Source organism: Elgaria multicarinata, chromosome 10 (assembly GCF_023053635.1).
Source record: "Elgaria multicarinata webbii isolate HBS135686 ecotype San Diego chromosome 10, rElgMul1.1.pri, whole genome shotgun sequence".
In the NCBI taxonomy this organism is placed as follows: Eukaryota; Metazoa; Chordata; class Lepidosauria; order Squamata; family Anguidae; genus Elgaria; species Elgaria multicarinata.
Window position 1 is genome coordinate 92,154,515 of NC_086180.1, and position 12,057 is coordinate 92,166,571.

Sequence of the window (12,057 nt, forward strand, 5' to 3'; positions counted from 1 at the left end):
TAAAACTAACAGTATAAAGTCAGAACAAAATCAAGTTTTAAAAGCTTTAGGAAAAAGAAAAGCCGTAGCTGAAAGGATCTGCAAGTCATTTGGCCCCACAGTGCTTAAGCGTGGTTCACACATGCATGTATACCACCCTTCATTTATTTATACCTGATTATGACTGCACCATTGATGACTGGGATGTGAATGTGTGAATACGCTCCCATAAAAAGCACTGGGCGTGAGATGAGGTGCCAGAGAAGTTCTGCCAGCAGTGTGAGATCCGTGACTGCGTTCAGGGGCACAAGCCATCAAGCGGTGAACATGCATGTACAAACCAGCACTTCATCCCTTTCAATGGGGCTGCCTCCCCTCCTTCCCAATGCTAAGGATCTGGTTTGGAATCAATAAGGAGCTCTTAAGTACGGCAACCCGGGTAAATCAACAAACGAGGCTGCTGGGCTGACGCCCAGGGTTTACCCCCATGAGACTGGTGGCACACTTGAGTGCCATCCGCAGCCCTGTGAAGTCGATTGAAGGAAGTGAACGCGAACAGCCCTACCAAAACACGCGCAGGCCGCGGCCCCCTCGTTTCCAGGGGACTCGTTTCGGAGTCGGGGTTGCAGCCCACTGCACACGGACTTGGAAGCAAGTTTCGAGGAATCAGGTGGGACTCATCCCTCGACCACAGTGTGGGATCAGCTGAGAATCGGGTTTTGTTTTGTTTTGAAATTGCCTTTTCCATCCAAGAGAACCCAGGCGAGTCTTAGGTGTGCATGTAAAAGACCTGTCAAAGGGCGATGCCCCGTTTCAGGAAGCAGACTCAAGTTGAGGCGAGCCCTTCGGCTTTCAGATCTCCGGAGCGACCGGCGTCCAAGCGGCTCCCCCCCCACCCCCTCCAGTCGATAAAGCCCGATGAAACGTCGGGCGGACAGCGCGTTCCGGTTCCTGCAGCAAACGATGCCGGCTTCGTCTGCAGCGCCGCTCGCTTTCTCGGCGGCGGTTTGTAAAGGACAAGAGGCCGAGCGAGCTGCGCCGCCCCCGGGAAGCGCCAGAAGGTAAACGCCACGCCTCCCGGTTCCCGGAGGAACAGGAGCAGGAGGGGGCCGGGGCCCGGCGCTCTCCCCAGGCCGCGGCGGTGGAGTCGGGGCGAGATTCCCAGGCCTTGCCTTCCGCTCCGGTGCGCCTCGGGAGCGACGAGGGGCTGGCGCGCCAGCCGTGGGGCCGCTTGAAAGGGGGCGCCCCCCCCCGCCCCCCCGAGCGCGCAGAGGATGGCCTCCCTCGCACGCCGGCCCACCCCGCTGGGCTCGCAGCTGCTGAGCCTGCCCCACCGAAGAGCGTTCGCAGCAGCAGCAGCGCGCGCCCCGGGCCGCCTCCCTCCCCCGGCCCTCCCCTTCGGAACACCGGCGAGAGCTGGCGGGGGCAGGGGGGGCAGCGGCCGGCGGCCAACACCACGCGCCTCTCCTCTCCAGTAGCAACCTCCCCCCCCTTTTTTTTTGGTCCCGATCCAAAGGAACTGGCACGGCGAATGACACGCGAGACGACTGCGATGGGGGGGGGGCAGAGGAGAGAAAAACCGGGGGGCGGGGGGCGCGGCGATTGGCCGAGACCGCTCCTTTGGCCCGGCTGGCCGTGCCGCGGTCCCAGGGCTCCGGCGCCGGGCTCCCTGGACGCCGCCGGGCGTCCTCAATGGGGCCCCGCCCGCGGGAGCCTTTGATGCCGCCGCCGCTGGCGCCTAAAGACAACATCACTTGTCTGCCTATTAGAGGCGCTGACTAATCGTGACAGATTGTTTATTCTCGCAATTAGCGATGCAGCCGCTCCTGGGAGCAGCCGCTCCGCCGCCCCCTCCCTCCCCCCCCGCACGACCGGGCCGGCCTTTCCTCCCAAAAGGATCGATCGCAGACGCGCGGGGGGTGGAGGGAGAAGCCGCTCTTGTTTGGTTCCCACCGGCACAGAGAGCGGAATCCGGCCACTGGAAAGCCGGGCTGGCTCGCAGGGCCGCGGGGGCGGGGGCGGCGGGCATCGGAACGCGCGGTTCGCGGCAGAAAAAGACCACGAGGCCCCGTTTCTTTCCCTCCGGCCCGCGTTTCAAATAAGCCGGAGTATTTCGGTCGAACTTCTTTAATGGAGGGGAGTCACAGAAGGACGCGGGGTTTGGGCGTTTCTCCTGGAAACATCGCCAGAGAAGATGCAGAAGTCCCACACGCAGCGCGGGGGGAAAGGGCCATAGGGAAGTTTGCTTTTCATTGATGTGAAAATTCTTACAACTCACCGGCGTGTTAAGTAGGGTCAAAACACAGACAGCAGCCTCCTCCCGATGCACAATAGTTATCCGTTGGAGAATTTGCATTTCAGTCCCTTTCCGCAACAAAGCCAACCGCAACATTTTAGTAAATCCTACTTACTATTAAAACAGACTTACTTCTCCCGTTCTGTCTTTAATGTCGCCTATACTTTCTTGGCTGATTTACGCAGATTCTTTGAGGCCCACAATATTTACATGTATACTGGAAATGTATATATTTGACTAAAAGGTGTTTTTTTTAAAGTTATGCTTATCAGTTAAAATATAGTCTTAGAATAATTTTCTCGAGTCCACATGCATAAATACCGATCATTTCCTTAACTCTTTCAAACTCACAAAACACTTTCCCACCCAGGCAAGCGAGTGCCTGCCCTCCAGCCCAGCCCAGCCCAGCCCAGCCCTCTTTGCAGAACCATATACACAGAATGTCATATATGTGTTCATACCTTCCTAACACACGCTTCAATCAAAACTGAGCAGTTTTAAGCCCCATTGGGTTCAACGGGAGTTGAATATATATTTCATAATTGTTCAGATTTCACTTTCGCTATATCTTCGAAATATTATTTAAAATTATTATTATTTTAATGTAAGTGGGGAAACTGATGGAAACGAATTCACCTTGTGTCTGAATAGAGATTTGTCGGCATTAGCATGCTTGCCATGAGCAAAGACAAACAAACAAACAAAACGTGGAGGTTCTGCATTCAAGGATTTTACAGATTAAATTCTGTCAGCGCGACAACCGAAAAGGAAAAGTGCAGTTACACACATTTCCGGTCGGTTACACGAGCAGTACAAGCTGCAGTGGTTAAAAGTTGAACCAGGACTGAAAAGAAATCCAGGTTGAAGCCTCCGCCTTGAAGTTCGCTGAGTGAACCTCTCTCTCTCTCTCTCTCTCTCTCTCTCTCTCTCTCTCTCTCTCTCTCTCTCTCTCTCTCTCTCTCTCTCATTCTAACCTACTTCACACGGTAGGTTAAAATGAGAGGCTAAAAGGGAGGAGGGTCCGTCTACATTACTTTGAACTCCTTGGACGATATAAACGTATAGTTACATATATAAACGCACTTGGGGTTGTGATTATACCTCGACATGTACCTATAGTGAGTCAATTCTGGATAGGTGTACGTGGGAATCCAAGCATAGAGGTAAAGAGGGAGATCTAAGCAAACCTCTATTGGACCATATTACCTTCCTGTTCATCAGCGAATCAGCAACATAGCATCGCCGTGACTGTGGCATCCATCCATCCATCCATCCCATAAGCTAAGTGCGCATAATCTCCAGTCTTCCGCGGGTCCAGTTAAAAAGACCGGGTCTCTGCTGTCCCTCCCCGTTTAGATAATTACCCTTAAATGACGGCAAGAGGCTCTTGTGTTTCGCCGAGATTAGAGCCCCGCAGCTATCAATAAACTTTTCTCAGCAAGCGGCCAAGCCCATTATTCGAGAGCGCTGCGCCTTTTACGGCACATCCGTCCTGGTCTCAAGGATAAGGGATCGTAAAAGGCATTCACGAAACAAAATCCCCCTTTTAAGACCGTAATGGGTCGGGACTAGAGGTTAGACTTCCTGTGGGGTATTAAGGCTCAAATCTCTAGGCACTTTTATAATTACCAAACGGAATGAAGCCGTCGCCACAATTGTGTCTCTTATCGGTGGAAACGCACACGCCTCTCGTAGATCCAACGGATACTAATAGTGGACGGCATTTGTGTTTGTTTTCTTTGGTAGGTTGGTTGGCTGGCTAAATCGCTTCTTCGGAAACCGAGGAAAACTAGTTTTCTCTGCATTAGGAGTAGGTCGTATCTAGGGCACGCCAGGCCAGTTCTGCGATGGGGATGAGCTGAATCACGTTTAGCATTAGTGACATTAATTTGGGTGTAAATAAACTTAAGGCTGCATATGTGGTATTCATGGGGTATAGTAATTTGGGCTCTCTGTTTTTCTGCTTTTTCACAACTATTATTTCACTAATACATAAACATTGAGGTTGTTATCTTGTGTACACTTATTTGGAGTAAGTTCATTGAACACAACGGGACTTTACGTTCAATAATGCCATGGCTATGGTCCGACTGCAAGCAAGCCAAGGAAGCCGGAGTTAAGCGCTTTTCATCCCCACGGATTTCAACCAGAAAGCGGAACACGTTTAACTTCATCCCATTGAAAAAGATCGGCATTAAATACACTAAATTAACTGGATCATGCCCTAAGGGGGCTGGGTGAATATTGGGGGCAGGAAGGTATGTATGTATGTATATATATATATGTGTGTGTGTGTGTGTGTGTATACACACACACACACACACACACACACACATATTGTACTGCAGTTTCTGGCTCAGATGCATAGAAACTCCCACGCCCGCGACTGAAGCCCATATGCCAAGATGACGACTTTAAAAGCGCAAAAAAGGTTCGTCTCTCTGATAAACGGCATATTTTGCCGCCGCTGATGGGGAGGAGGAGGGCTAAACCCAACCCTCCGAGCCCGGCGCTGGGTGTCTGGAAGGCAGGCGCCCGGGCCAGCGCAGGCGCCGCCGCCTCCAAGCAAACGCAACGCAACCCCGAGGGGACGGGCGTGCCCTCTGGGGCGGAGGGGCCGAAGGGCGAGAGTCCGCGCACTGCCCCCACCGCCACGCGGGACTCCCGGCAGAGGTTCTCGCTTGAGCCTCAGGGCCGAGCGAGGAGGAGGCGCGCGGGGCCCCGGCGGCGCTCTGGCCCCCTCCCGGCTCCGGCTCCGGCGCGCCGCGGCCAATGGCGAGCGAGAGCACCACCCCTCGGCGCGCCGATTGGCCGCCGGCGGAGTTCGCCGCGCTTTATTAACAAGGCCGGCCTCGGAGAGGGCCTCGGAAAGTGTCCCGAAGCGCCGTGAAGAGGAGGAGGAGGAGGAGGCGGAGTAGCAGCAGCAGCAGCAGCAGCAGCAGCAGCAGCAGGAGGAGGCGCAGGAGGAGGAGGAGCGGCGGCGGCGGCGGGCGTGGACGAGCCCCGGCCCCGGCCCCGGCCCCGACGGCGCCCCCACCCCCATGCCCGGCTGCAACTGCTCGGGCGCCAGCGGCAGGGTGGACGCTGCCTGGCCCCGGGGCTGGGAATGACTTCTGCCCAGAGCGGGGCCGGAGCGGATGAGCCCTCGCCTGCGCCGGCCTTCAGCAAGCCCGGGCCGGCGGGGGCCCCGGGGGCCGCCATGGGTGGCGCGGAGGACGGCGATAAGCCCAAGGCAGCCGCGCCGCCCGTGCTGCTGCTGCCCTTCAGCGTCGAGGCGCTCATGGCCGACCGCAGGAAACCCGGCGGTGGCGGCGATGCCAGAGACCCGCTGGCCGGCGGGGCCGAGCTAGGAGGGCCTCCGGCCCACCAGAGGACCCTCAGCCCCAGGATGGCGGGCTCCGCCGCAGCCGCGGCGCCAGACAGGCCGGCCTCCCCGCTGGCCCTGGCCAGCCCCTTTGCCGTCGGGGGATTAGTGCAACGGCCCGACGACGAGGCGCTTGCCAAGGCCGAGAGTCCCGAGCAGCCGGTGGACCGGACGCCCTGGATGCCCAGCGCCCGCTTCTCGCCGCCGCCTTCAAGTAAGTGGGCCGGCCGGGAGAGGAAGGAGGAGGAGGAGGGGGCCCTCGAGCAGGCGGGCAGGCAGGCGCGGCCGCGGCCCGGGGGGGGGGGGGCGGCGGCGAGGGCTGGATTCCTCGGCTGCCCCGGCTCCCCGGGGGGACCTTCACTTTCAAGTAGAGGCGCTGAGCGGATTGGAAAGCTCTGCGCGGTCCAGGTCAGTGGTGGAACTTAATGGCCCATAAACGCACGTAGGCTTTCGGCCCGAATGAATTCCACTGACTCAAATGGGGCAGATGCGCAAACGTACGTACTTGGACGCAGGGCCCTCGGTTTCGAGCGGATTGACACTCCCTCGCTGAACAAAACCCCTTGTTTTCAACACGACTTCCTGCCAAGCCAAAGTACGATACGCTGGCGGCGTTTTAGTGCGGCCTAATACCGATCCCCCCCCCCCCCGCGACCCCCTCGGAAGCTGATCTCCACGAGGCTTCCTCAGAATACGCTTAGGACGAGATGCAGGTCCATTTAAAGTTCATGCCTTCCGCTGTTTCTCTGGGCTATAGAGCGGCTGTAACCTGCCTTCAGCCCCAAAACTGCTCAAGTGAGTCGTCGTTGGGGTTATCGGTAGATGACGTCGCTTCTGTTGAGCTCGTTCTGGGTACAATCCAGCCTTCCCCAATTCTCATATATTTGGACCGTGGTAGGGAAAGGGGCATTTCCAACAGCAAACGCTGCTTGTAAGCGGGTCTTGTCCGGTCTTGCGGGTTGGTGCTCCAGGCCTGTCCACAATACGCAGTTGAGCTAGTAGCCCGGGTAAAGATGCAAAAGCTCTTTGGTTTCATTATAAATGCAACGGCCTTGGTCTGGCTGAACTGGATTCTGGCCCAATTGCCAGTCCTCTTACTGGGGAGGTGGTGGGAAAGGGCTTTTCCACTATGAAGGAGCCTGAGCAATGATAGCGCAACCTTCTGCAATTATAAATCTTATGGGGAACTATGACGTGGCCCTGAATGCCCTTGACATGTGGAAGGGCTGTGTGTAAGTTTAAAAAATTATCATAATAATTAATAATTCAAATTAGTTTTACAAAGCTTAAGTAAATCGGAAAACTCCGTCATTAGGAAGCCCAGAGATCCCAGACTGCTTATGTCTACTGCACTTAAAAGATCCTTGAACTAACTTAGCGGGCCCAGCCGCTCATTTGCCCTGCGTGTCCTTGCCCTAAACACTTTGATTTGGAAGTTAAGTTCCTTGGATGGCAACGTGGCTTTACTTCCAAGTCAGTTGTTTGGCACTGAAGTTGTGGGAGAAGGCACAACTCCAGCCCTGCGAAGTCTTTACAGCAGCATATCACTGTGGTCAAACTGCTGTAACTGGTCTTAAAGGAAGGGACTCCAGGTTAACCATGTTTGGGAGAGGCCTGTCCGATTAATGGGGACCTTCCCTTTTAGCTGGGGTCCAGTTCTGTCTCCCACCTTCGCCGTGGATTCAAACAGAATATTTTAAAACTAAGCACCCATAAAAGATGATGGCACAATTATCATAAACTAATCTGACTCCGATCCTAAAGGCATTTACCTGTAACTACACCCTATCTATAACTTTTCCAGCAACCTTATATTAGTACTTCATAGATCGCTGTGATTTGAAACACTTGCGCACTTTCTGGCAGCCTCCCTGTTCAAGTTCGATGAGTCTAACTTGTTTTCGTTTTCTACGTATAATTAGGAAACGAAGCTAAAGCCAGTGTTCTTTGGGATTTATGTTTCAGCGGATCAGTTAGGCCCAGCATTTATCTATGTGGATGCAAATGAACTAGCCTGGAAAATATATAAACGATTCAAGTCGGGTCCCCTACTGCTGTATTTAATCATTGCTTTTGAAATACATTTTATCCGGATATGTTTCTGAGCGGTTAATATTTTTTGATCCAGTCTTCTGAATCATTTCAAAGGGAATCTAATCCATATTTCCTGTTAGCAAGTAAAACAGAATTAGCCCACTATGGAGTCCCCAAGAATACACAAAATCCAGCTGTGTCGAAAGAAAGCTGTAGGGATATTTTTAAAGGACTGGTAAACAACTTGCAGTTTTTCAGTTGTCATAGACATTAAACATATCGAAAAGAATATTCTCCAAATCAGCCTTGACTCCTTCAGTGGCTAACTTTGACACAAGAAAGGGCCCAATCCACCAGGAAATTCTTCTGGAAAAAATATTTTTATTTATTTATTTATTTTATTACATTTATATACCGCCCCACAGCCGAAGCTCTCTGGGCGGTTTACAACATCAATGAGACTCCTATAAGTAAGGGTCACTTTTTCATTACAATGGAGCAGGTTCAGGAGAGCATCCCGGTGGACCATAACCATATGTTTTTGTTTGTTTATGTATCACTGACAGAAGTAAATCTGGCTAGGCTTAATGGGACTTACTTCCAAGAAAAGGTGGATATCCTTGCAGCCGGAGTCTCTTTTCTATTAATGGAAATACTGAAACTGAACAACTGTTTTGTTCACTGCATAATGTGAATATTTGGATTGAATCTGATTTGAGGCTGTGATTTAAAGTACAATTTCTGGGGAGTAAGTTCCATCAGAGCTGTCAAACTTATTTCTAAGGAAATCTATGTAGGAATTGCAAAACTTCTCCTTTGGCTCAACTGGGTGTAGATCAGAGTACTGAGAGTCACTTTTAAAACTGGACATAAAAAGAGCTGTCCCTTGTGAGTTTCTAGTAAAGGACGTACACACTGTTTCCCAAGAGTATTATACAGGGGATGTGAGTGACAGAACAGGCCGTTCTGATTTTTTTTTTGTTTACTCCAGTAAAATACATTTTCCTTCCCATTCCCTTTCTCCTTCCTATTCACTGCTCATCTTCTCCCCTCCACCAAATACTTTATACTTCTATCTTGAACAGGAAGGCATCCAGAGTATTAAAGGAAACCCTCCAGCCTGCTGTCCCGTTGTCCTTCAGCTGTGGGAACCCATTTTGAGGGGCTGGTGGCTGTGATGCATCCTGGTTCCACTTGAGCCAGAGGTGCAGAAAACCAAATAGCCTCTACAGCAGCAGCAATCTGATGCACTGACTTAAGCATAAGTTCAGTTGAAAGGATCAGGCCGCATGGGTGATTTGGCCTGTCATGAGGACTCCTGGTGTGTGTGTGTATGTCAGGAGGCTCTTTCTCACATCTAGTGTCCACCTAAAAGGAGCACGTTATTTAAAGTGGAACAATTTGGAGTGCTACCCACACACACACACTTTGCTGACTACCATCCCCCCCAACACACACACTCACACCAATTTGATCTGTCTTTTGCTCATATCGTACATCCCATCCTCTATCCCTTTTTGGGAGCAACTTGATTTCAGTAAAATGTACAGCCTGATTCCTCTGCAGGTTTACCTGGAATAAGTCCACTGTGTTTAATGGGTCTTGCTCCAGAGTAAGTGTGCCTAGGATAACACCTCTATCTCATACAAACCGAATAGGATGAGGACCCAGTGGGTCTAAATCAGTTTGAATCCCATAATTTTTGTTTAAATGGATTTTAAGTCAACTTGTTTGGTAAGATCTTTTTCAAATTAAATGAGGAAATAACAGGGAAATTCACCCTACAGCTTAGTTAACCAGAAGTATTAGGATGTAAAACCCGTTTGGCCCACTAACTTTACTGGGGCTAAATAGACTTGTTGTGGCCTAAGCGGATTATGGATCAAGCTGTCAAACAGAACTTAATTTTACAGGCTGTTTCTAAACATATTTACTCTGAAGTAAGTCCCATTGAGGTCAGTGAAGCTTACTTCCTGGTAATTGAGTCAGGATTGCATCCCACAGCGCTTTAGAAAGTGCTCCCCTAAGGGCCAAACCACCAGCAGGGGACAAAATTCCAGTTCCCTTGCAATGCGAGGTGGCGGCATGCTAGGTCAAGCCCTGGGTCTTTGGCCCCATAGGACAAGAAACAGAGGGGACCCCTTCCAGGCTCCTGCCTTCTGCCCCCTCGAGCTGCAGTGGGGTGAGGGCCGGCCGGGCCCTGGGGTTGCCATGGGATGGGGCCTGTCTTCCTTTGCTGTGCCTGGGGGCTGGTCAGGGCTTAATGGGCATCATTACTGTTTCTGCAGGGCGCGCTAGCCCACCGGCCTGCACCCTCCGGAAGCACAAGACCAACCGCAAGCCACGGACGCCCTTCACCACAGCGCAGCTACTGGCGCTGGAGAGGAAGTTTCGGCAGAAGCAATACCTGTCCATTGCCGAGCGGGCTGAGTTCTCCAGTTCCCTGAGCCTCACCGAGACCCAGGTCAAGATTTGGTTCCAGAACCGGCGTGCCAAGGCCAAGCGCCTGCAGGAGGCTGAGCTGGAGAAGCTCAAGATGGCAGCCAAGCCCATGCTGCCCCCCACCGCCTTTGGCATCTCCTTCCCGCTGGGCGGCCCAGCCGTGGCCGGCGCCTCGTTGTATGCCTCGTCAGGCCCCTTCCAGCGCGCCGCCCTGCCTGTCACCCCCGTGGGACTTTACGCTGCGCATGTGGGCTACAGCATGTACCACCTCTCATAGAGCACCACGGCTTCTTCACAGGCACCCTTGAGGACCTGGGCCTGGGCAGGCCACCTCAGGAGCCTCCTCACTAGCCGTCCTGGAGGAAAGGTCCGCCAGATGCTTTGGCCCCCTTCCCGACCCTTCACCGAAAGACCGGCTGGGAGGGAGGGAGGAGGGTGGGTTGCTCCCCTGGGAAGAACTGATCTCAAAGGACTAGAGCATCCCGCAGGCTTTCACTGTGGACTGCTGCCCCGCTGCTCTCGGCCCCCTGTTCTTCCGCCGCGCCCTGACAAAGGGGCTCTGTGTACTGTGTAAAATATTGTACAGTTGAAAATTTATTATCGTTTATATTAATAGCTATATTTGATAAATAAATTAATTTTAAACGACCTTGGGTCAACAGGGCAGGATGTGGCCTTCCCACCCTGGCAGGACTAAAAGTTTCCATAGGATTTTATCTCTGGGTTCTCCAGAAAAGTTTATTGTGTTTATCATCTAGCTCTCAACCCCTACCCCAACCCCAATGCAAGTTGCACAGGTAATGTCCCACGTTGGAAGGAAGTTCCATTGATTTCAGGGGTCTTACTTCCAAGTAAAGTGTTTAGCTTTGTAATACAAACCATTAGATTGCTTTCCTTATGAAGAAAATCAAAGGCAGAATATTTTTAAAATAGATTCCCAAGTGTACATAACTTGGAAAATAAGCCCAGTTAGCATAAATGGGATTTCTGAGTGAGCTTACTTTGATTGGTGCCTCATCCTTTTCTGACAGCTTGCAAGAATAGGGAGGTATCTATCGGGATTTTCCATTCAAAACCTGTTTCCACAAAATCTTGTTCTCCAAAGCATGCTTATTTCAAGGACTACAATTCTGGAGGCAACTGATTCAAATGAGTGGGTTTCAATGGCTGTGAATCAAAAGTTGTGCAAATCTGCATCCATCCGACAAGTTAAAGCTAAAATTTAATTAGACTGTAATCCTATACAGACTTATCTGGGAGTAAGACCCATTGAACTTGGTAAGACAAGTTATCTTAATAGTTAAAAGTTATCTGAATAGATATGTATGGAATCTCATCGTTGGTATTATTGAGACTGAGACCACCATAAACAAGCATAGGTGAAGCTGGATCCTATGTATATTTACTTGGAAGCAATTTCTATTGAATTCAATAAGACTTACTCCCAAGATTACAGCCTTACATTCTAATCTTTGCAACAGAAAAATATATAAGTAAATCCTGCTTATTGAAAATGTTGACGTGAATGGGACTTGCTTGTTAGTTTTTGGTAGGGGGACCCTAAACACACTTCAGTCCTATACTCGCTTATGGGGAAAGGACCCATTGAACTCAACGGAGCTTACTTCTGACTAGACATAGATAGGCATATATGGTTACTTATCACATAGTACATGTAAGTTATTATTATTATTATTTATTTATATAGCGCCATCAATGTACATGGTGCTGTACAGAGTAAAACAATAAAATAGCAAGACCCTGCCGCATAGGCTTACATTCTAATAAAATAATAAAACAATAAGGAGGGGAAGAGAATGCACCAAATTGGAATTGGTAATTGCATTTCCAAATAAAAGGGCTAGGATTGCAGCAGTCATGTAGGAGGGAGAGGAAATGTGGTGAAAGCTGATGCGGAAAATATAGAAGTCCTCTCTAACTC

General features: G+C 51.2%; 1 protein-coding gene across 1 annotated transcript; it reads left to right on the forward strand.

Moving 5' to 3' along the window:
- Nucleotides 1–466: 466 nt before the first annotated feature.
- On the forward strand, nt 467–10,392 carry MSX1 (msh homeobox 1). The gene is made up of 4 exons (XM_063135128.1): nt 467–649; nt 962–1,453; nt 5,346–5,853; nt 9,962–10,392. The coding sequence occupies exons 1-4, from the start codon at nt 467–469 to the stop codon at nt 10,390–10,392; spliced, it is 1,614 nt and encodes a 537-aa protein (XP_062991198.1).
- The last annotated feature ends 1,665 nt before the right edge of the window (nt 10,393–12,057 follow it).

Bases quoted from the DNA above. Each gene is read 5' to 3' on its own strand.
- MSX1 (XM_063135128.1), top strand. From the start codon at position 467: ATGAGACTGGTGGCACACTTGAGTGCCATCCGCAGCCCTGTGAAGTCG. The intron at 650-961 runs GTGGGACTCATC...CTTCGTCTGCAG, and splicing joins AGCAAGTTTCGAGGAATCAG to CGCCGCTCGCTTTCTCGGCG. The intron at 5,854-9,961 runs GTAAGTGGGCCG...CTGTTTCTGCAG, and splicing joins CTTCTCGCCGCCGCCTTCAA to GGCGCGCTAGCCCACCGGCC.